The sequence below is a fragment of the Ailuropoda melanoleuca genome, chromosome 10 (genome assembly GCF_002007445.2).
Source record: "Ailuropoda melanoleuca isolate Jingjing chromosome 10, ASM200744v2, whole genome shotgun sequence".
NCBI lineage: Eukaryota > Metazoa > Chordata > Mammalia > Carnivora > Ursidae > Ailuropoda > Ailuropoda melanoleuca.
In genome coordinates, this window is record NC_048227.1 from 4,181,853 (window position 1) to 4,206,026 (window position 24,174).

Sequence of the window (24,174 nt, forward strand, 5' to 3'; positions counted from 1 at the left end):
TGGTGGGGGAGGGGTTGGGGGCATGGGCACCTAACATCCTGAGAGAGGACCCACATTTCTGGATAGAGGGCTGAGGATAAAGGGTCCCTGCTGTGTGAAGAATGAGAGGATCCCTGTCATTTGCTTCCTTCTGTCTTTTCTCTCATTACTTCACCCCAGAGGAAGCCCAGTCACACAGAACTGTGCCTACGGGGGCGGGGGAGGGCTGAAGTTCCTAGAGAATCTCATCTTCCTGGTCAGAGGAATCTGGAAAAGGGGACCTGGGAGTCAGGGAGTGTGGAGGAAACTCTGAAGGGAAGGAAGCTTGAGACTGGGTTCCCCAGCTGCTACGTATCAACGAACACCCATCACACCAGTGCGTCCACGGGGCACACTCAGACATGCAGCAAAGTCTCTGAAAACTGAACTGACATGGGAACCACTGAACACAGAAGGAAAGAGAATTTGTGGTCTTGACCACGTTGACCACCTGTTTTAACCAAACAAAAAAAGCAACATTCCAATATTCTCCAGAGAATGTAACAGGACCCAGAGTCTCAAAAAGAAAAGAAAAAAAAAACAAAACAAAGCAGGATTGCAAATGTATAGCACACAATCCAAAATTACTCAACATACTGAGAACCAGGAAAATACGGCCAATTCATGAGGGAAGAGACAATCAACATATACCAACCCCGAGATGACCCAGGTGTCGAAATTATCAAAGACTCTAATGCAATTATAACTAACCTCCATGAGGTAAAAGTAAACATGCTTGAAATGAATGGAACTTGTTTTCAGCAGATAAATATAAACTGTGTAAAAAAGACTTTAGAACTTCAAACAAAAAAACACAAACAAAAGAAAATAAAACAAACAAAAAAGAAAACAAAACCACATCATTGAGAGGGCTCAATAACAGAATGGAGATGACAAATGAAAGAGTCAGTAATGTTGAGGACACATAAATAGAAATCACAGGGTGAAAAGGACTGAAAAAATAAAGAGCCTCAGTGACCTACGGAGCATCAAAAGGTCTAACATGACTGTCATGAGACCCTAATGGAGAGGAGAAAGAGACTGGTGCAGAGAAAATATTTGAAGAAATAATGACGAAAGACATCCTAAATTTGGGTAAAGTCTTAAATTTACAAATTTAAGAATGTCAGAAAACCCCCAAAAGAATAAGATAAAAAAAAAAAACAAGAACAAAAAACCAAACAACCAAACACATCATAGTCAAACTGATGAAAACCAAAGATAAGGGGGAAAAGTCTTGAAAGCAGCCAGAGAAAAACTTCACGTTACAAAGAGAGGGATAACAATTCAAATAACTGAATTTCTCATCAGAAATTATGGAGGCCACAAGACAGTGGAACAATACATTTTTAAAGATTTTATTTCTAAGTAAGCCCTACACCCAACATGGGGCTCGAACTTATAACCCCAAGATCAAGAGTTGCATACTCCACTGACTGAGTCAGCCAGGCACTCCAACAGTGGAACAACCTTTTTAAAGTGCTTAAATAGAAGAAATATCAAACCAGGATTCTATGTCCAGCAAAAATATCTTTCAGGGAGGAAAGTGATAGAAAGCCATTCTCAAATGAAAGAAAATTAAGAGAATTAATCACTAGCAGACCTGCTCTAAAAGATATGCTAAAGAAAGTTCTTCAGGCAGAAGAGAAATGATACCAGAGGGAAGTTTGGGACTCTAGGAATGTAGAAAGAGCAACAGAAATGATAAATACATGAATAAATATAATAGATTAATTTTCTCCTCTTAAGTTCTTTAAAATATAGATAATGTTGAAGTAAAAATTATAACATTACCCAGCAAGACTTTCAATGTGTGTAGATGTAATACATATGATAACGATAACACAAGGGGGCGGTAAAATTGTAAGGTTTGTACACTTTACTTGAACTGTTAAAATCCTAACTCTGAGTAGACTGTGATAAATTAGGCACATGTAATTACAGTCCCTAGAGAAACTATTTTAAAAATGCAAAAAAACAAAAACAAAAACAAAAACAAAAAGCTGAGATCTCACCAAAACATCAAAGGATAAATTCAACACGGAATACTAAAGAATTGTATTTCTATTGCCCCAGAAAGAAACCCTGTATCTCTCCTCTCCCCTTCCCATCCAAAAGTCAGCTCCTTTACAAAAGCAATAAAAAATTGGCAAGAACTGTAAGAATCAACCTTTTTTGAAACTCTAGAAACTAAAAGCTTGCAATAACCCAAGAAGTGCTTATAAAAAAGAAAAATGTCTGGTCTTGGTAAGAGCAGCAAGCTTTGTGGCATTTTACCTTATCCTATCCCATTCTCTGCTCCCTGGTTGAGCAGTATTCTTGAAAATAACAGCTGAGGGGCACCTGGCTGGCTCAGAGGAAGAGCATGCGACTTTTGATCTCAGGGTTGTGAGCTGAAGTCCCATGTTGGGTGTAGAGATTACTTAAATAAAAATAAAAACTTAAAAAAAAAAAAGAAAAGAACAGCTGAATTCCTGGTACTAGTGCCAAAGGGAGAGCGGAACATACTTAATTTGCAAAGAAATGTTCTTGCTGATCTGCCTGATGGCTCTTTGGAAGATCCACTCAAAAGGCTTGTTTTTTCTTTCCTTGGAACTTTCCCACCACTGAAGCTGTTACTGAGGGGCATTTATCAAAAATATTTATAGGAAAATGTTTAGTGGTTGCTGGAGGCAATGGATAATAGTTGGGGCAAACAACAGACTAACTAAAAACCTGAGGAGGAAAGAGCTTGAGAAATAAGAAAAGCTTGAGAATGAGATACTTTGGAAGAATCAGGACTTTGAGAAGCTCTGACATATTTCTAGAAATCTAGAAGACCATGGGCATGCCTGGGGCCATGCCTATGCTCAGGAAAGAACTGAAAAGGTTCTAAGCTTTCAACTAACCCTGTCTGTAGGCAAGCAGGAAGTGAAAGCTAAGGCAGAGTAGTTAACTGCCTGGCAGAATGTTGAAGGTGTGCCCCAATACACACATTTAGGTCTTCACTCCATTTTGAGGTATGAGATAGGGGTCCAAGTTCATTCTTCTGCATGCTAAGATCCATTTGTCCTGGCACCATTTGTTGAAAAGACTATTCTTTTCCTGTTGAATGGTCTTGACACCCTTGCTGAAAAATAATTGACCATAGATATATGGGTCTATTTCTGAACTCCTACTCTGTTCCATTGGTCTCTTATGTCTGTTTCTTTACCACTACCATGCCGTTTTTATTTCTGTAGCTTTGTAGTAAGTTTTAAAGTTAGGAATTGTGAGTCTTCCAATGTCGTTCCCACCCCCAAGATTGTTTTGAGTATCTGGGCTTCCTTGTAATTCTATGTAAATTTTAGGATCGGTTTGTTAATTTCTATAAAAAAAAAAAGGCAGTTGGAATTTCGATGGGTAGTGCATTGAATATGTAAATCAATTTGGAGAGGATTGCCATCCTGACAATATTAAGTCATGGGATGTTTTCCTACTTACTTAGGTCTTCTTTAATTTCTTTCAACAACTTTCATAATGTTCAGTGTACAAGTCTTTCACTTCCTTAGCTAAATTTATTCCTAGATGGCAGTTCCTTAGAAAAACATAGAGTTACCGTATGACCCAGCAATTTCACTCCTACATGTCTATCCATAAGAATTGAAAACAGGTGTTCCAACAAACACATGTACACAAATGTTCAGAGGAGCACTAGTCATAATAGCCAAAAAAGTGTAAACCACCTAAATGTGCATCAAATGATGAACAGATACACAAAATGCAGTCTATCCACACAATGGAATATTATTCAGCCATAAACATAAGTGAAGTAATGCGGTCTATTTACAAAATGGAGTATTATTCAGCCATAAACATAAACGAAGCACTGATAGATACCACAACATGGATGACCCTTGAAAAACATAATACTAAGTGAAAAAAGCCAGTCACAAAAGACCACATATAGGGCGCCTGGGTGGCTCAGTTGGTTAAGCAACTGCCTTCGGCTCAGGTCATGATTCCAGGGTCCTGGGATCGAGCCCCACATCTAGTTCCTGGCTCAGTGGGGAGTCTGCTTCTCCCTCTCCCTCTGCCTGTTACTCCACCTGCTTGTGTTCTCTCTCTCTGTCAAATAAATAAATAAATAAAATCTTTAAAAAAAGATCACATATTATATGATTTCATGTATATGAAATATGTACAATAGGCACGTCTATAACTTGTCAAGGGATGGGAAGGGGAGAACAAAAGGTACAGGGTTTCTTTCTGGAGCGACTGAAATGTTCTGGAATTGGATAACTGTGATGGTTGCGTAATGTGATGAGTATTCTAAAAACCACTGAATCGCACACACTTTAAAAAAAAACAGTGAGTTTTATGTTCTGTGGATTTGACCTCAGTAAAGAAAATTAATGCAACAATTCAGAGATGAGGGTCCCTCGGGGAATCTTGAAGGTACTGGACAAGTGATCCCAGTGAGAACCAGCCGACCAAGGAACCCCCTCCACCGCCAAGCACGTGCATCAGTAAAATGATGTCCATGAGGTCTGCTGGTCCTGTCATTTACCAAACTATCCCTACCTGCAAAACCAAGTCTCTGGTGACACCAAGTACCTGTTGTGGGGTGGCCTGGGGCTCTCCCCCAGGGTCTCTGTCTAAAAGGAAGGCTTGAGGCTAGTTTCTTTGTTCAAGTCACATCCCATTTTTTTCTCCTCCATTATTTCTGGTGTATTGGGCAGTTATGATGATTACTGAGCCAAGTCTTTCTTTTTTTTTTTTTTTTAAAGATTTTATTTATTTATTCGACAGAGATAGAGACAGCCAGCGAGAGAGGGAACACAAGCAGGGGGAGTGGGAGAGGAAGAAGCAGGCTCATAGCGGAGGAGCCTGATGTGGGGCTCGATCCCAGAACGCCGGGATCACGCCCTGAGTTGAAGGCAGACGCTTAACCGCTGTACCACCCAGGCGCCCCTGAGCCAAGTCTTTCTTAAAATGACTTGATTATAGGCATCACCTGGGGCACTTGTTAAAAGAACAGATTCCCAGACACGCTCCCCAGGCCTCTTGAATAAGAAGGTTCTGATGCTCATTTTCAACAAGCAGCCAGCTGATCCTTGTGACAACACAAGCTTGGACAACATGGATTCGACACTGGGACTCACACATCAGAGAGAAGGCCACCGCACAATTCCTAGGTTTCAGCTACATGCAGCGACACTAAAGTCCAGTCCTAATGCGATGAGTTCAAGTCTCCTTAGAAGCAGGTGCCAGGATGGGCCTGACACCTGTGTAGAGGGGGAAGGATGGGGGGTTGGGTAGGAAGAGCCTCAGACCTCAGAGCCTCAGTGCAGCTCTGACAGTCTCGCCAGGGTGACGGGGAGCCCATGACTCAAATTAGAGGCATTCTCTGTCCTGCAAGAATGGACCTACGCTGGTATCCCCAGCATGCTCCTCCTTGGCTGGGAGCAGTCTGCAGAAGCCACAACTTTGTTGCAGGATCCTGAGAGGCAGCCGCTGGGACTGTGAGTCAGCTACGCTCCCCACAGCGGAAGTTATGAGAGGTGCATTTTCTTGGCCAGCATAACTAAATTCCTAGGAAAATTCCGAGTGGTTCAGCTGTCCAATCCATACTGCCCAAGGTTGAGAGATGACGTACAAGGGAGGTTGGGGAAAGGAATCTAGCGATGGGTTCAGCCACCATCTCATATGGTAGGACGAGAGAGTGGATCTGGTGGACAGCTAGCAACCTCCACTCCGCAAAGGTAGGCGGAAAGTGCTCGAACCTTCGAACTTGGTGGTAGCACAAGACAGAGGAGCACAGAGGCCAAAGGTTCTCCTTTCAGACACCTTAGTCAAGCTACATGTATGGCCGAAAATGTGTTTAATTCCATTCTGTGCCTGAAGAAACCAGCGCTCAGAGGGTTGAATTAACTTGCCCAAGGACACAAAGGGAATGGTCCGTGGAATTCCAAAGCCCATGCACTTGACCCCCCCACCCCTTCCCCAAATCAGACTCATTCCCAGCCCTCTGCAGTTAAGGCAAACATTTCCAAGTTTTGGTTTATCTGATTACAAAGTTAATACTGCATGCTGCAAACATTTTAAACATCATACTCATTCAACAAATATTTATAAGTCGGCTTTCACGTGCACTCTATACCAGCGCTAACAGAAATATGATGCCGTATTTCTGCCATAAACATAATTTAAGGAATCTTAGTAGCTACATTTAGAAGAGTAAACAGTTACAGGTGAAATTAATTTTGGTAGTATATTTTATTTGACTCAATATATCCAGAATAGTATCAATATCTAATTAATTTTAAGAATTAACCACAAATTTACTTTCTTTTTTTTTTAAATATGTCTTCTTCACGTACAATGTACAGCACGTCTTCATTCAGCCTAGCCACGCTTCGAACACTCAAGAGTCACATGTGGCTACAAGTTACCATCAGACCGCATGACTCTATAATTTAGAAAATCTACGTCTTCTAAAATCCCAACCCCCAGATACAGCCACTCTTAACAGCTAAGGGCACAGTCCTGCAGATATCGCCTATAAAAATACACAGATTGGGGCGCCTGGGTGGCACAGCGGTTAAGCATCTGCCTTCGGCTCAGGGCATGATCCCGGCCTTCTGGGATCGAGCCCCACATCAGGCTCTTCTGCTATGAGCCTGCTTCTTCCTCTCCCACTCCCCCTGCTTGTGTTCCCTCTCTTGCTGGCTGTCTCTATCTCTGTCAAATTAAAAAATAAAAAATAAATAAAAAAATAAAAATACACAGATGTATGTATTTGTGAATTAATCAAGACTCTTTCAGTTGCAGGTGAGAGAAAATCACCTTAAACCAGTTTGGGGGGAAAAAAGGTTGGGAAGCATCTTTGACTTACAATTCAAAAGCCTGGGATATATAAAAATAAAATGAATGAATGAATGAATTAAAGCCCAGGATATAGAAACCATCCCCAGGCACGTCAAGATCCAGGGCTCAGACATCATCCGGACTCGGAATCTCTTCATTCCTCAGCTCCTCCGTGACAGCACTCTCCACCCCAGCAACTGCAGACTTATCCCCCAGCCTCAGCTGGAAAGGGAGATTCTCTTTCCAGTAGTTCTGAAGTCTTGGAGTTGGGTTCCTTAGGGTTCACTGGGTTGGGGTGTTTATCTTCAGCCAATCGCCGTGCTCGGCTGAGTTCTGGTCCCTGTCCCTCGCTTTTCAGGAACAAGTATTTCCTTTCATTTCCCCCCCACGTTCTGCCTGGTGCCAAAGCAACTTCCTTGCAGTCTCCTGTTTGTCCCGAGGCTATATGTTAGCCCTTGACATAGCAAAACAGAGAGGGGGTCTCCTAGTAGACCCTTACCTTCAGCCCTTAACCCCTGAGACCCTCAGGGCAAAGGGCCTTGGTGCACCTTAGCTGCCCCGTGGTTGCTGCCCCTCTAGCCTCTGACCTGGAAGTTCTTTACAACCTGTTGGCTCTTCCATACTTGAAGATATTTCTGTATTTTATCCAGCATTTTTAGTGAAAGCAGAAAGGCGGGTCTGAGAGATCTGGCCCGTCACGACCAGAGATAGAAGTTCTACTGTGCATTTTTTAAAAATTAACTTTTAATTAGACAAGTAACAAGAACACACTGTCTTTGTAAAAAAGTAAAACGTGGGCAATATTGGCAAGCAGATCTGCCGAAAGTGGGCTTCTCTTACAGTCGTCAGGGGCTAATTCAAGTCTGGTGGCCTTTTATTATAACTCGGAATGGTTCTTTTAACTAAAAAACCTAAAACAAAATTGAACTTTGAAACAATACAGATAGGGCTAGGTCTCCTTTGGTCATCACCCCACTTCCAGGACACACAACTGACACCTGCGAAGCCTCTTGTGGCCACACCTACCTTCCACCACCAACCATCCTGACTTCTAACGTCATAGATCACTTTCCAAGAGAGGTTTTCAAATTAGGAAAATATATCGTAAAAAACTGATTTCCATCTTCTCTTAAATACTCAGAAGTTCTGGCAACATTCACCTTGGCCCGGGTGCCCAGATATGGCAATAATCACCCCTAGGAGTTCCCCAGTTTGGCACAGTCCTCGGTACCCCCTGGTGTCTAATTCTGGAAGCTTCACCCATTGACCACACCTGCCTGGTCTCTAAAGATGTCTGAATTTACATCTCCTAGTTGGCCAGTCCTCTGCTGAGGCTATTCAAGCAGTTTCCGGATTTTCCTTATTAAAAACAAAAAAACTATACTCAGCATTTCTATAGGTGTGTGTGCGTGTGTGTGTGTGTGTGTGTGTGTGTCCGAGAACACTGAAAACGTAGCCCACACAAAACCTTGTACATAAATGTTCATAGCAGAAACGTTCACATGAGCCAAAGCATTCAAGTGTCCATCAACCAATGCATGGACGAACAAATGTGACAGAGCCATACAGCGGGGTAGTATTTGGCTGTAAAAGGTAACAAAGTGCTGATTCATGCTACACCATGGCCGAACCCTGCACACATGACGCTGAGTGAAAGAAGCGGGTCACAGAAGACCACGTCCGAATGACTGCATTTACATGAGACGTTCAGAACGGGCAAATCCAGAGAGACGCAAAGTAGATTGGTTGCCGGGGGCTGCAGAGGGGACGGGGAGAGGGTACTAGTGGGTGCTGGATTTCTGTTGGGGGATGGCGAAATGTTCTAAAATAGACGGTGGTGATGTTTGCATGACTCGGTAAATATACGGCAACCACCAAATCGTGCGCTTGAAATGAGTGAATTGGGCGAGTGAAATCGCTCTCCATAAAACCGTTACTTCAAAAACAAACAATACAGCCACGAACGTCCTTGAACGCCCCTTTTGGGTTATGGAATTGCTGGGCCATGGGGCCATTTTACTTCTTCATTTCTCCAGAGTGGCTAAACCAGTTGTCCACACAAACAGTGTGAGCACTGTTTCTTCAGACAATTAGCTACTTTCTATTCTGCCAATCTGATGGGTAAATGGAAATCATGGCATCTCTTTTTAATTTGTATCTCTTTTTAATTTGTGTTTCCCTGGTTACCAGTTTTAGAATTTTTTTTTAAAATTGGTTGTTTGTATTTTCTTTTCTTTTTTTTAACAAACTGAGGGCTTCAGAGGGGAGCGGGGTGGGGGAATGGGATAGGCTGGTGATGGGTAGTAAGGAAGGCACATATTGCATGGTGCACTGGGTGTTATATGCAACTAATCAATCATCGAACTTTATATCAAAAAATTAAAAAAAACAAAACAGGAAAAAAAATAAAGATTTTATTTATTTATTTGACAGAGAGAGAGACAGCCAGTGAGAGAGGGAACACAGGCAGGGGTAGTGGGAGAGGAAGAAGCAGGCTCATAGCAGAAGAGCCTGATGTGGGGCTCGATCCCAGGACCCTGGGATCACGCCCTGAGCCCAAGGCAGATGCTTAACGACCGAGCCACCCAGGCGCCTCAGTTGTTTGTATTTTCTATGAACACTATCTGTTCGTGTTCTTCCCTCATTTTTTTGTTGGGATGTCTTTTGATTAATTTGTAGTTTTGGGTACATTCTATATGGATATACTTCGTTTTATACTCTGCACATATTTTCTCATATACAGATTTTTAATGTATGTAAAATACTCATTAGCAAGACCCTGGCACACAGTTAGTAAACAGGAAATATCATTCTTGCAAGAGAATTGCAAGAATTGGTAAAAATGTAAACAATTCACATACACCTACATTTTTCCTTCCTTCCTTCCTCCCTCCTTCCCTTCCTCCCCTCCCCACCGCACTCCTCCCCTCCCCTTGTTTGTTCACCCAGTCATTCATGGCAAAAACCACCTTGGGTCTGAGAGGAGCGAAGCCATAACTAACTAGTCCCTGGAAATTGGGTGGAAGGCTCCTTCTGGGACGGAGCCGTGCTCACAGACATCCTCTAACAACACAGCGATGGGAGAGCTTCTTTGCCATGCTTTTCAGAAACACTTGGCACCAGAGTCGCCCACCAAGCACCAGCAAGCGCTCATCTCCTTAGTTTCACGGGTGTATCCCACCAAGACAGAGAAGCAGGTATTTACTTTTACTTTCTTACTTCCTTACTTACTTTACTTTCTTACTTTCCTGATCTGACCTCAGCAGATAAACACATAAACAGGAAACACAATCAGCCAAGAATAATGAAATCAAAGTCAAAGAAAGGGCAATTTCCTTTCTAGTGCATGGCTCTCAAAAGCAATTTAAAACCAGATTCCTAAGAGGCTCACTTGCAGGCTGGTTCCTCCCCACCCACTGCAGCTCTGGGAACCCGGCTGAGCCCTGCGGGGGCCCAAAGAAAGCCAAGGGCTTGTGTGGCTGAGAAAGCCCAGGTCGTCGGGACCCTTTCTGACCAAGGGTGACCCCTACACGGCAGCTGCATGGGCTCATGCTCCTTATCTTGAGGGATGCCCTGAACCCCCAACTTAAAAAAAAGGAAACACACACATGTGAATTCATTGGGCAGGCTGGTTTGGTCTGGTCTCCTGGGTCATGGCGTTTGGCCAGGAACAGAAGGGTAGACAAACCACAAGGTTCAATTTCATCCCTACAAGTTCATCTTGGCCCTTTATTGCTCACTGTTGGATGTGTCTCTCATGCCTCACTTCTAGCCCAGGGGAGCTCAATGTCACTGTTACCGGCATCTTTCTTTCCCAAAACTAGTAAATGAGAACTCCAGGCAGATAGCTTCCATCATGTGGAGCCAAAAAAACAGAGGAAAGCAGACCCCCGCCGTCGGCAGTGTGTCTGTTAATAGGGTGCCTAACACTGTATTCAAACTCCTTACCCCATCACTGCAGACCCACAAGGAAACCACTGCCACTCATATTGACTATGTTTTTAAAACAGTCCATAAAGTCTATAAAACTGTTTAGAAAAAATTTATTTGAACATATGAAAGGAAAATTTAGACCCCAATAAAATAGAGGAGCTCCTGGGCGGGGACTGGCGGTCCTCACACAACCCCCTGCCCAGTTCCCTGCCCTGCCCGCGCCGGGCCCGGCTTCGAGCTCACAGAGCTCTCAGGGACACCGGGTGGCGGGCGCCTGTCACATTCACGTGCAGAGACGCCAAAGGGACTTGCAAATGCTGCTCATCACAGCCGTGCTCGGGACAGCACGGGCTCCTCGCGCGTCTGAAACAACACACAGACACGGGCTCATGGAATCCGCGTCTTGGCAGGACACCCACATGGCTCCGCAGGCGCTGTCCATCCTTCCTTTCATGCGTCCCATCTGGGCTTCTGCAAACGTGACTCGGCGGGAGGCCCCCCAGACTGCGACACCGCGCAACTTCCACACCAAGGCAGTCCTCCCGGGGACGAGGGGCTCCCGGCTGCCCCCAAAAGGTCCTCTTCGATGGGGTGGCTCCCCCCTTCTCTGGAAGGCTTCCTCCGGCCCGGCGGATGGCGCACTGCCCCTCGGCGGCACTGAGGCCGGCCTAGCGGATGGGCCTGAACGGGAACGTCATGCCCGACATGAACGTGTGCCCCGGGTGCGTGGGCAGGGCAGGGTGGGCGGCGGGGTGGGCCGGCACGGCCCCGTAGCCCAGCGGGGGCGTGTGGATGTGAGGGTAGAAGCCGGGGGGCAGTGCCGCGTGTGGCGCCTGCTGCACAGGGCCCGAGATCACCAGCTGGAGCAGGCTGCGAATACAAGGACAAGGGTTAGGCACACGGCGGCTGGGCTGGCCTGTCCCCTTGTGGACGCAGCACCCCCGGGAAGGGAGAGCAGTCCTGGGGACGCTGTGGCCTCACACATGCACCGGGAAAGGCACAGGATGCAGACATAGAACACGGAGGTTTCCAGAGGGGGAAATCTGTCAACTCGCAGCAGACGGGGGTGGCTTGTGGCTGGGGTGGGGGGTGGGGGTGGAGCAGCAGGAGGTGACCTGGAGGTGGCAGGACTGAGACAGAGGAGGGGCCGGCAGTAGGAAAAGCAGGATCCTCCAGGCAGACAGTTCAGGGGGAGAGAACTGAGGAAACTACAGGGCAGGTGCCCAAGGCAGGGCAGGGACAGGATCGCGGAGGGGGGTCAGCACCAAGGCTTAGAGTCCGCGAAGCTCTAGGCACAGGCTCAGCATCTGTGGCCTGGGAACCCCCACATCTAGTTCAGCCCCCATTATCTACACTTAAGAAGGTTATGACCAAGGCACCACAGCAAGCAGGATAGCAGGCCACAGTGTTCTCAACGTCACTCGTAATGACTGAGTTCCAAATGAATTCCAAGCACAGCCACATGAAAACAGGCCTTTCGGAGACTCTGACATGAGCATGGTATAGGCCCTACACTCGGGATGGCCCAGGCCTGGACCCAGCCCTTACCCACCTTTAGGGGCCACCCCTCCCCCTCCCTCTCTGCAGAGCTCCCAACACTCCTGCTTACTGGCTCCTTCACTTCTGGGGTGAGAGCCTACTGTACCCACACTCCAGCCCTACGCATCACACCCAGGGTCTCCGCAGGAGGACCCCATCACTCCTTTGCCAACTCCCTTCCACCCACGACCACCCCAAGCCCTGGGTGCCATGCGCCTCCTCGGGCCTGTGCTCTCCTCTCTGTGGCTCAGGACATCCATGACCTCAGCCTCCCTCCTGGAATCCCCTTCAGTTTCCAATATTGGTCCTTCTGAAACTCCCTGAAGAGTTTCCTCTGATTGGTCCCATCCTCACCAACCCCACATGCCCTCCCAGCGAGATCAGCAAAGATTCCTAATTTTCCCACCACCACGAGCTTCCCAGGCCTTAGCAGGCCCACATCCTGCAGTCAACCCCAAACACTCAATCACGCCCTAACTGGAGAAACTTCTTGGGCCCTCTCCTCTTCACCACAGAGGCCTCCTTTCCCAGCCCTGCCTCTCCCCTTTCCGCCCTGCAGACAGACTGGCTTTGCTCGTGCTCTCCAGCCACACCCCAGTGTCTAAGCTGGTCTCTCCACATCACCAAGTCTGCCTGCCAGGTCCGGTTCATGCCCATCATTCACCCTGAGGACTTCCCCGTCCCACGAGGCCACACCTTCCCTGCACAGGGTCCTGCTTGGTCCAGGAACAACCCCAGGCCACTTTGCCCTGGCTACTGTCAGCCACCTACTTGGAGCTCTGAGAGTGGGGGCTAAGTCTTCTGCAGACTGACCCTCACCCCCTCCCATCCCCCCGAGGATAAAGTCTGGTGCTCAGAGCCCACAGGAGGGGCTCGGAAAGTAAACCAGAGGCACGAAGAGAGCTGGTGCCTTCTAGGGGCCTGGAGCTCTTCGGAGCCCTTTTCATTTAAGTTATTACCACTTTTATAATTCGGGGTGAGAGAGTCACTCAAAATAAGCAAACATAGAAATAAATCTAAAGAGGGTATTACAGAAGTAAAATTTAAGTCATATGTTTGGTTGAATACGCATACCCTGTCAGAGATAAAAGGGGTTTCAAGAAGTTTCCAGTCTATTTGGAAAGACAATTAATGGAAAAGACTATCAGAGGTCAAAGAAGTTTTCCAAGTGACTCCCCGTTCCCGTCTTTCCCTGTGTCGCTGCCAGGCTGCCCCTGGGGGGCTGGGTTTTGGGACGCATGTGTCAGCAGGACAGGACCCAACACAGGCTGTGAGAAAGTTCCACTGGGATTCCAATGGGGACCCTTGGTCATAATGCTAAGATGAGAAAGGATTTAGCCCCTATCATTGCTCTAATGCCCTGAAACTCCACACGTTAAATAACAGCTGTGCACCAAGAAGGGAAATAGTACAGAGAGATTACTGCAAGGGGAGCAGAAAAATGCCAACTTATGCTAAAGATGTCCTCAGATACCAGGGAATTTTCCTAGAGCCCAGGGGGGGAAAAGAAAAAAAGAAAAGAAAAGAAAGGAACAGTGTGGGCTCCTGAGGGACACGTGGCGCTCTGGACAAGCTGTCCGTTCTGCTGACAGAGTATGTCAAGTGGGACCGTTCTGCTCCCCCAGGAGCCAGCGCTCTCCAGACACCTGACCGAAGCTGCCCTCCCACTGCCGAGCCTGGCGCCGAGACCCCCAACCACACAGCAGCACAATTCTTGGCCGCAGCTACTCTCGCTGTCAGCCCGTGAGCTGGCATCTGGCCGCTCCTCCGGCCTCGGGTGATGTGTGTTATCAGCCTGCCACACGCGCCCAGACTCGCCGGGCCCGGCAGCTGTGAGCGCCCACAGTGCAGGGGGGCCTGGCGGGCTGGCTCACCCTCTGTCCGTGCCGCTGGCCAACACCAGCACTGGAGCCCCAGCCCCTCTGTCCCCGATAAAGGCCAACGTGAGCCTCTGAAGGAAGGAGAATGTTAGTAATCCTGCCAACTTCACTCCGTTGTTTTCCGTCCCTGTGCAGACTGGGAGGGAGTTCTGCCCTCCAAGACAAACGCTTCCTACCTTAGTTGCCACAATTACTATTTTGGGTGGATACATAATTTCTGTCCTTCTCATGTATCACTCCTAATTTACTAAGTATCCCCATGCTTTGGGGCCATGAGGTTGCTTCTGCTTTTTCGCTACTGATGATACTGCATTTGCCTGAAACACACAGCTTTTACTTCTCAGAGTCCCTGAAATTAATGAGATTAAGTGCCATTCCTATGTGATGGGAAGAGTAGTAAGCGGAACAGCAGCTAATATTTCTCAGATACTTGCTGCACCCCAAGTACCGTTCTAAGTGCTTTCTGCCGTTTTTACTCGAATCCTCACAGAAATTCTGCGGGGGGGGGGCAGGAGAGGCAGGGGGACGCGAGGCAGGTCGTACGGAGAGCAAGCAGCCAGCCGGGACATTTCCCCAGGAGCCATGGGACCACACAGCCCTGCTCTTCACCACTACTCACACTGCTTCCCCCAAATGATGACAATAAGCACCATTTATGGACAGAGTCCCGCGTGCCAGGGACCAGGCTGGGAATTTACAAACAGCACCTCATTTAATCCTCACTATGACCCTCTGACACGGGTGAATTCTTCCCCCAGCTCTATCAGGGAGGAAACCGAGGTTCAGAGGCAGGCGAAGTAATTGCCGAAGCATCACGGAAAACCGGTGAGACTCATGCTCAGAACCCACTCAGTGCTGCCCCCCATCGACAAAGGCTCACCGACACGCTGTGCCCTAGGGCCGAAGCTCTGCAGGATTTCCCAAAGGGCTGTGCCACTCACACTGTCACCACAATGTGTGTGCACGAACGTCGGAAGTCACCATGAACCATGTACGCTAATTTAGCGAGTGGTCAATGACTCTGAGCCCTCTGGTTTCTTCCCCGGACTCCCAGGCAAGATGGCCACACCTCTTCAATTTACTCTCCACTTGGGCCTTCTCTCATGTGGGTCATGCTGTCCTATCCCCCACTTACCATCAGGTCCTGAGGGGGCTCCTGACATACAGAAGCTCGAGACCCTGCAGCCCAACCCTCCCCAAGGACACCAGGACAAGGGGTCCACCCCCAGCCCCTCTCCCCCAGCCCAGCCCAGAGTCTTCGAGAGCACTTACTTATTATGGGGCAGCCTGGAGCACAAGGTTCTCAGGTCATCTGAAATCAAGGAGATGCATAGTAAGGAACAGACTGGAGACAACAAGGTGAAATGTTCACTGAGTTCTTTTCAAAGATGCTGGCAAGAAAGCAATAGTGTCTTAACTACATTTTCCTAGCGTCCCTTAGAAACTGTGCTCTCTCTTCCTTCAATTCTCGCTTTAACAACTAGGCCCCAAACAGAATACGTGGCTCAGGAAAGGGGGCAGGCCTATTGGCCACTTGTCAGGCGGCTGGGAAAGGGCCCAGAAGCAGGGCTCTCGCTGAGCAGATCAGCCGCCCGAGGCACCAAGTGGGAAGCACATCACAGTGACCGCTGCCTCGGGCCACAGTCCAGTTGTCAACCCAGCACAGGTGCTATTAGACACCGGGAGCGTTCCAGCACAGAAGTGCAGGAGAACCACGGGCCCAGAAACAGGTGCTGGGGATGCTTCATGCACTTGGACCTGTGCACTGTGGTGTATGTAACTTATACCTCAATGAAAAAAGGACTGCAGGAAAAGAAAAGATCCTACACGAGGAAAGATGGTGAGGGGCCATCCTCGCTCTTGAGGAGTCCCCGGTCCTGGGCAAAGTGGCCAGGAGATGCACAGACATCATGGCCGGTACTCTACCCGGGTCCGCTCTGCGACTTCACCCTGGTCCCCTGTGCTAAGAGGAGAGAGGTCGTAGAAGAGCAGAGAAGAGTTATTCGTCCACGACTCCCTGCTTTCCTTCGGGTGGTGGCAGCCCCACCCCGGGAGTCACCCACCTCTCGTGCACAGCAGCGCCCCGGAGGCCATGGCCACCTGCAGAGCCTGCGCCAGCCGGTCCAGAGCGAGCTCGATCTCCTGGGAGGCGTTGAGGGGGTTCAGTTCATCCGCCAACCTGTTGATCTCCTCGACCAGCGGGACCATGTGGTCGAACAGGATGAGCCCCAGGCGCCCGTACAGGTTCTTCTCGGTTAGGTGCACCTGGAGCATCATGAGGACCTGAAGGACGCTGAGGTGGAGTTTCGAGTACAAGAGGTGGGAGTCTCTGTCCATCCCTCCTGAGTCCTTTGTAACTTTGGTAGTGACGTGGCCATTAGACAGGGAGGGCTTCTTCTTCCTCTTGTAAGCCAAAGGGGCCTTCACACACCAGCGGATCAATCCCGTGAGCGGGGTGAGCTCTAAAAATCCTATTGGGAGATTGGCTGCAATCGGAGTATTTAAAAAAGTGATGAGAATCAACCTCGGGTCCTCGAAAATCCAGCTGACGATCATCTCAAGCAAGTCCAACGGTGGGATGAGGTCATCTGCCAACAAAGACGCTTTAAGTCAGATGTGTCTGCAGCCCCAGTGACGTAAGGGGATGGTAGGGAGATGGGACCCCTACGGGCGCAGTGCTTGGCACCTGACATTCAGACTACATGCTCTGCTGGTCTGTTTTCTCTCCCCTTTCCGGGAACATCCCCTCCGTGACGGCTGGGACTCCTACTCAGTGACTCTCCCCAGAGCCAGGACTGTCTGTCCACAGTAGGGCTCAAAAACTTACTAATTAAATAAACAATTCCCTGGAATGCCACCACGCCTTGAAGTTCATCCCACGGGTCAATTTAAATAAATTCCCACACTCTTTAGGTCCCAAATTGCCACCACACCTCAGTCCTTCCCAGCCAGTAGGGTCTGTCCCTCTGCTGGTGTCTCCTCTGTGGCCCAGTGACAGCTACAGTGGCCTTCACAGAGCAGCTCAGGGTGCGGTCAGTGGTCATTTGGCTGCCAAAAGCCATCTCAGCCCCAGATCTGGAATCTTTGTCTAAGCACAGCCTGACCGCCTGTGACCCTGGAGACCTGGCACATTCTACGGCCTGGACAGAGCACAATAAAAACAAACGTTGATGTTTATTTTGGGTTTACTATGTGCCAGGCACTGGTCTAAAGTCTTTACACAGATCAACTCACTCCTCCAACAACCCACCTGTTATCGGAAGGAGGCACAGTGATATTAAGTCACCTCCCCAGGATCATGAAAAGTGTGGGGTAGGCCCAGATGTGGCCCCAGAGGGCCTGGCTCTTAACCACTCGGCTGCACTGCCCACCCTGGGACTGGCACACAACGCCCTGAAGTTGTCTCAAGCATGGGAGAGGTCCCCGGCTTCCTGTCTCCGGGGCTGTGCAGCCCGCAGCTCATGGGCAGCTAAGGATGATAGGGCCCCTTCCAGGATGCTGAGGCCAGAACCAAGCACGAGACAGGAGTGTGGGGTGAGTGAGACATGTGTGGCCAGAGGCTCCTTTCTCCAGAGACGTGGCGCCTACTTCCTGATTGGGTGTTTGACGGTGCCCTACTCTTCTGTGATAAACGAGGACAACAGGAGGCAGCCGCTGTCATCCGTGATCTTCACTTGGCAAAATAAATGGTAGGGGACCCTGAGTCTGGCCCCTCGAGCCCCCATGAGGTGTCTGAGGAATGTGTCTCATTCCCGCGCGTCCAGCACGCCACCCCCTCCGGCCCCCCCCATCTCAGCAGAGGCCTGGGTGTACAGCTAGCGTGTGTGCTTGAGCAAGTCACCTCCGTGAGCGTCCTCCTCAAAGCCCCAAGTTCCCTGCACCACTCGGGCAAGAGCACATTCTGTCTCCCGAGGTGAGCCACTTCCGTCCAGCATGTTGCAAGCACAGACTCCCCAGGAATGCTCTCCTGTCACCAGAAGCTCCCAAGAGCAGCATCGGGCACCATCCTGTGGACTCCAGCTCCACTCCTAGAGCCCCCACCAGGTGCCTGGTGACCTCCCCAGCTCCAAACTCACCAAGCTGGACACGTTAAAGATGCACAGCTTTTGGTATGTCGATCATACCTCCAAAAAGTGGTTGCAGAACAGTCATTGCCACAGCACACGGCAAAGTGGCTTAAGAGAAAAATACCACGTCTCATACCCATTCTAGAATGCTGGTGATATTCTCTGAACATCACCGCCTTTTGCACCCCGTCTACTCTGTTCCCAGTGTTGAGGGCAAAATCCGTCCTTGTTGGTCTGGAATAACTGATGGCATGGAAAAGCCACTGTGATGCTGTGCAATGGGTTTAACAAAACCTTTCCTACGGGCAAACGGAGGGCCTGACGACTGCTCCCAGCTAGGAGCCGCTCTGAGGAAGCCTTTGCAGGAGAGCACTAGGGAGAAGCCCACTCTAGCAGCAAGGCACCCACCGCTCACAACACTGGCTCCCAGCCCCCGGGGACACACTGAGACAGAAACGGCTTGAAAGTACATATGACTATAACACGCACTTCAGTGCTCATACTCTGTCCACACAAACTTTCCTAAGAGAACTAAAAAAATCGAACGGCACGGAGAAAAAAGTACAAATAAAAGGAGAATCGAAGAAAAAAAAAAAGAGAATCGAATATAATCACGATGCTGCTGGACTGAACACAAACGGAAATGTTGCTGAAGGCTCTCCAGCTGCTGGTTTAGCTATCAGAGCAGAGTAAGAGCCTATCTGTCCCTCAGAACGGCAGGAGCCAAGGGCAAAGGAGGAGGAACCTGAAACAGAAGAGCAGGCTTTGAGTCTGGCTCTGAAGAAAAAATGCTCACCATGGTGAGGCCTGAAACTTCCCCACGTGGAAATCCAGGGCCAGAGCCCCTTGCCCAGGGCCCGCACGGGCTGTGGGGCTCACACAAAGACACAGAGGTGAAAGGACATACTGCTCCATAAAGCCTTGTCAATCCATGGTCCTTGGAACCCATCCTGGGGGAGGTGAGTAGGCCGCAGAGCCTGGTGAGCGTGGGTCTGAGACTTCTGCTCTAATTCAACCAGAGCTGGTCAACCTGTACTGGTTTTCTTTAATCGGAGCCTGCATAAAATGATCTGACCAGAAGCCTCTGATGCTGGACGGGGACAGGGGACATGGGCTTGTCCCAGCTGAAGTCAAATGCCATCTACTGGCTGCCCTGAGAACTTCGCCTGGCATCTTCTGAAGAAAGCCTCAAAAATGTCACCACGGTAGAAGCGACATGTGTCCCTCCTGGCGCAATATGCCCAGGACACGCCTAGACAGGACTGTTGACAAAAATGTTTAACTTGAGTCTTGCATAAGAAAACAATCAGATAAATCTAAATGGAGGGATATTCTGCAGAACAACAGGCCCGAGCTCTTCAAAAAACATCAATGTCCTAAGAGATTTTTTTAAAATGCTACATCTGTTGAAGATTTTAAAAGACCGAAGTGACATGACAGCTACATATAATGTATGATCCCCGATGGGATCCTGAACTCTCCAGACCCTTCAATTTTTTTTTTTTAAAGCTCTTATTCATTTATTTGACAGAGAGAAAGAGAGAGAGCGCGCGCGCACGTGCACACACACACGCCCAAGCAGCGGGAGCAGCAGGCAGAGGGAGAGCGAAAGGGAGAAGCAGGCTCCCCACTGAGCAGGGAGCCCGACGTGGGGCTCGATCCCAGGACCCTGAGATCATGACCTGACCTGAAGGCAGACACCCAACCAACCGAGCCACCCAGGTGCCCCTCTTCAGACCCTTCAAAGTGGGGGAGAAAAAAGGCTATAAAACACATTATTGAGACAATTAGGGAAATCTGAATATAGGCTATATAAGAAACAACAGAATTCCCTCGATACTTAGTTACTTAGGTGTGATAATGGTATCACGATTATGTAAGGGAATGCTCTTGTTCTTGGGGGAGACATACGTGCTTAAGTACTTGGTACGTGACGCTGATAACAAACTCTCAAAAGTTCAGGAAAACCAAATACTTCGGAGTGTGTGTGTGACGGGGGAGAGGAAGACAGGAAGGACAGAGAGAACATGGCAGTGTTAACAGGTGGTGAACCTAGAGGAGAGTCTCACAACTTATAAGTCTCGCCACTTTTCCTGAAGTTTTGATATTTTCCAAAATAAAAAGTGAGGGATTAAAAAAAAAAAAAAAAAGCAATTCACGTCTGGGGAGAAAGCCACGTCTTCCCCAGACATCAGACGCCAGCATTTTCAGGCTGTGTCCGCCACTTGGGCCATCCCTGAGTCAGGCAAGTGGGAGTCACTAAGGAAAGCTCCCTGCTGGCAAATTCCAGAAGTTCAGGTGGTCCCTTCCTTTCACTTTCAGCCTAAAAGAAAACACATATTTCAGAGGGAAAAAAGAAAAAGGCCAAAGCATCCACTGGGCCTTTCGCCTGGGTGTTTGGTGGAGATGAAAGTGGCAAGCGTCTGAGCCTCTTTAACAGCCACAACGTGTTCCAAGTTTACCTGATGACAGGTCATAGAGCGCAGTGACGGAGGTTACGAGCTGGCAGCAGAAGCGAGGGCTGGCACTGAGTGTCTGCTTCAGCGTCTGCACGGATCCTGGTACCAGGCAGCAGTAGTCATCCACCAGGGCCCTGGCTAACCTCACACAGTAGACCACAGGCGTCCTCTGCAAAGAAGCCACAGTCCATGTAACTACAGGCGTCGTGAGCTAGTGGACAACAATGACGGACGTATGGTGGGGACCACCAGGGCTGGCAGCACTGCTTCCAAGAGGGGAAAAAGATGTTCAGAGCTCACTTTGAACCAGGGCCCAGGCAAACGAAAGCCCACAGGCCCAATCTATCCTGCCACCCGTTTTCTGCAAGTCAACTTCTACTGATACGTGCATCTGCTCAGCTGTCTGATTACTGTGTAAGGCTGCTCCCTACACTGCAAGGGCAGAGGTAACTGCTTGCGACGGACTGTATGATCCGCAGAACCTGAAGTATTAACTGTCTTGCCCTTGACATAAAAGGCCTGCGGACTCCGGCTCTGAAGTTCGCTTAGGAAAGGTAACTTCTGACTTCAGGTGACAAAATGACAACTTCTGTGACCCTGCAGGTGAGACTCCAAAGGTAGAAATGAGTGGTTGCTACCACTTTAAAGAGCTTGCGGAGAGTTTGTGAACGCTCCTGGGATTCTAGAGCACGGCTTCCTTACTTTCTCTCACAATCCTGCCCTTACAGGTTTCCACGATACTTTCAGGTCCTACATCGCCACCCTCCCCTGCCTTCTTCCTTCCCACTCAGAGGCCACATTCAACAGCTGCTCAGGGTGCTCCAGCTCCAGGGCCCCAACGTGGCCTACGGGGGGTGGTGGTGGGGCGTGGAAGAACTGCAAGGACACAGCAGGATAGATTGTTCCCTCAGGATGAAATCTGCCCCCAAACCTCAAACCAGCCATCCCCGCCACCCCTAGCAGGAAGCTGCAGCCCCTCAGCCTGGTGTGGCAATCCCAACTCGAACCACTAAGAGCCTCTCCCGTCACTGACATCCGCTTTCGTTTTGCCAAAAAGCCGGCACAACAGCGTCAGGAGAGAGAAATGGGAAACTACATGATGAATTCCAAGATGCTAAGCTTCACTTCACTAGGCGATCAAAGGACAGAGGTAATTGTGACATTAAATTCAACACACATGATCAATTCAGATGCCCCAGAAATCAGACTGATGAGAATTAAGGTGCAGATTCCACTGAGACTTACCTTGTACCAGAGAGAACAGTGTATTTTTTTTCTAGCCAAATTTTGAGGATAAACTAATTTTAAGGAAAACATCTACACACAAATCGGGGAAACAAACCCAACACCAAAGGCTTCGAGTACTTGAGAATAAAGCAGGTTTGTGAAACTGAACATGGTAAATTCTGTTAGCTTAGCTGAGAATCATGTTAATCTGAATTCTGAGTTAACAATTACTCTAAGTGGGTTATCCATTTTTGAAAGGCTCTGAGTAACAAAAAAACGAAACAAAGTGAATCTTTCAAAATATCATCTAACACAAAAGCTACTGATACTGATATTTAAAAGCACTATTCTATAAGGCTCTTATGTCCACATCCATTAAAAGAGCCACGGATCTTTGTAATGTCACCCTGGAACAATGCAAAACAATTCACATGCTTACAGACCTAACTGTATCATTTGACTTACAATGATCTTTAAAAAAAAAAAATCCTATCTTTGAGGCTGCATCACGCATAGCTGTTTTCAAAATACTACCTTATCATTTTCAGCTAAGGAAAATGATTTTTTGCTTGTTCTGGAAATGAAAACTCTTTTTTTTTTCATTTAAAATGTATTTACCACTTCAAACTATGGTTTTGTCAGGAATGGTTACTACCTGTATCTAAATGTAGGTGTAGGGTATTAGCATACAGGGTAGTGACATCAAGGAGGTAACACATAAAAAAGGTCTCTCCCGAAATCCAATTAAGGGAAAATTCCTGACACTAAACTCCTCTTCAGAGACCCTCAGAAGGCTATTTCTAGAGAAGTACCTGGAGCCAGGAGGCTGCACACTCCAACACTGGGATTCGACACACAGCCACTGCCATGGAGACCAGTTTTCCCAACAAGCTCATCCGGCTGTCATCAGCCTTGTTCCCTTGGGGGCTAAAAAGGGATGAGAAAATAATCTGCCGGACAGAGTCCTTGGTTTGCTCCTGGAAATAATTGCACATGATTTCAAGAAGTTGGAGCTCCTGAAGTGAATTCAACCTCTGTAAAATAAATCCAAGAGAAGCGATAAGAAATTTAGCTTTAACGTGCACATTAATCCATACGGTAAGAAAACAGGAAATATCCAATTTTCCCCCAGGGAACTGTTCACCCCTCTAAAGCCCGGGTCCCAGAGGGAAGAACTCTGCTAATCCCAGTAAATGTCACTATACAGAATTCTCCATGATCCTGGGGCACTCGGGATGATGACCCACAGAGGTCTGAGACTCGGGTACAGCCCTTTAACGTCTCTTCCTGCAGCACCACTGAGACCGGGCGGTCGCACCCCCGGCAAACAGGCACACAGCTGAGCAATGCTCAGGAAGCCCGAGCAGGTGGACTGGGGCTGCTGCGAAGGAGCTCGGCCAAGGGCGAGAACGGAGCCGCTGGTGGGAAGAGGCTCTGTGGTTGGCAAAGGCTTGTCACCGCGAGGGGCGGAAAAGGAGCGGGAGTTTCCTTCTCGCGGACGCGGGCATCCCGGCCGCTCGCCGCACCTTGGGCTGCGCGCCTCGCTCCTTGGGCACCTGGAACACGAACTCCTCGAGCAGCTCCACGGGGCCCTTGTCCACGATGGGCAGCGGCGCACTCTGCAGCTGGCTGCTGAAGTAGATGTCCAGGTGGTACAGCACCTCCTTGGCTGCGCTCAGCGCGTCACGGCGCAGCAGCGAGTGGCGGATGTCGCTCATGGTGCGGCCGCTGCGGCCCGGGGCGCCCGGAGCGCGTCGGGACTTCCGCCCCGGGCCCCGCGGGCGCGCCCGCCGCCGCCGAGACAAAGGGGCCGCGAACNGCAGAACGCGAAGCGCGGCGACGGCGGCCCACAGGGGCCAAGCGGAGGCCGCGGCGAGGGCCGGCTCTCGAGAGGGCGCCACCTGGCGGCTCGGCCCGCCCGCGCAGAGGGAGGTACGCCCCGCCCCCAGGCTCCGCCCCCGGACCCTACGACCGCCCTCGGACCTGGGGCCGAGCGCGTCCACAGCGGCAGAGCTGGGCTGCCGCGCCCACCACTGAACGCTCATTGGCCTTTGCGCTCCCTTCGCCCGTGCGCAGGACGAGAAGCTCCCCCTGCTTCCTTTGAGCGGCGCTAGAAGTCTATCAATTGATTTCACCGCGCTTTTCCACCTGTAACACAGGCTTGGTGGTGCAGGGCCCTCGCTCAGGCCTCGACAGGCCATGTCAAAGATTGTTATCTCGTCT

At 49.0% G+C, this 24,174-nt stretch overlaps 1 protein-coding gene across 1 annotated transcript; it reads right to left on the reverse strand.

Annotated features, from left to right (window-relative positions):
- Positions 1-10,871: 10,871 nt before the first annotated feature.
- Positions 10,872-23,763, reverse strand: C10H7orf26 (chromosome 10 C7orf26 homolog). Its single transcript, XM_002916467.4, has 6 exons — positions 23,478-23,763; positions 22,764-22,985; positions 20,728-20,893; positions 16,262-16,786; positions 15,471-15,510; positions 10,872-11,649 (listed from the first exon to the last, which is right to left on the reverse strand). The coding sequence occupies exons 1-6, from the start codon at positions 23,667-23,669 to the stop codon at positions 11,448-11,450; spliced, it is 1,347 nt and encodes a 448-aa protein (XP_002916513.1). The 5' UTR covers positions 23,670-23,763; the 3' UTR covers positions 10,872-11,447.
- Between the last annotated feature and the right edge of the window lie 411 nt (positions 23,764-24,174).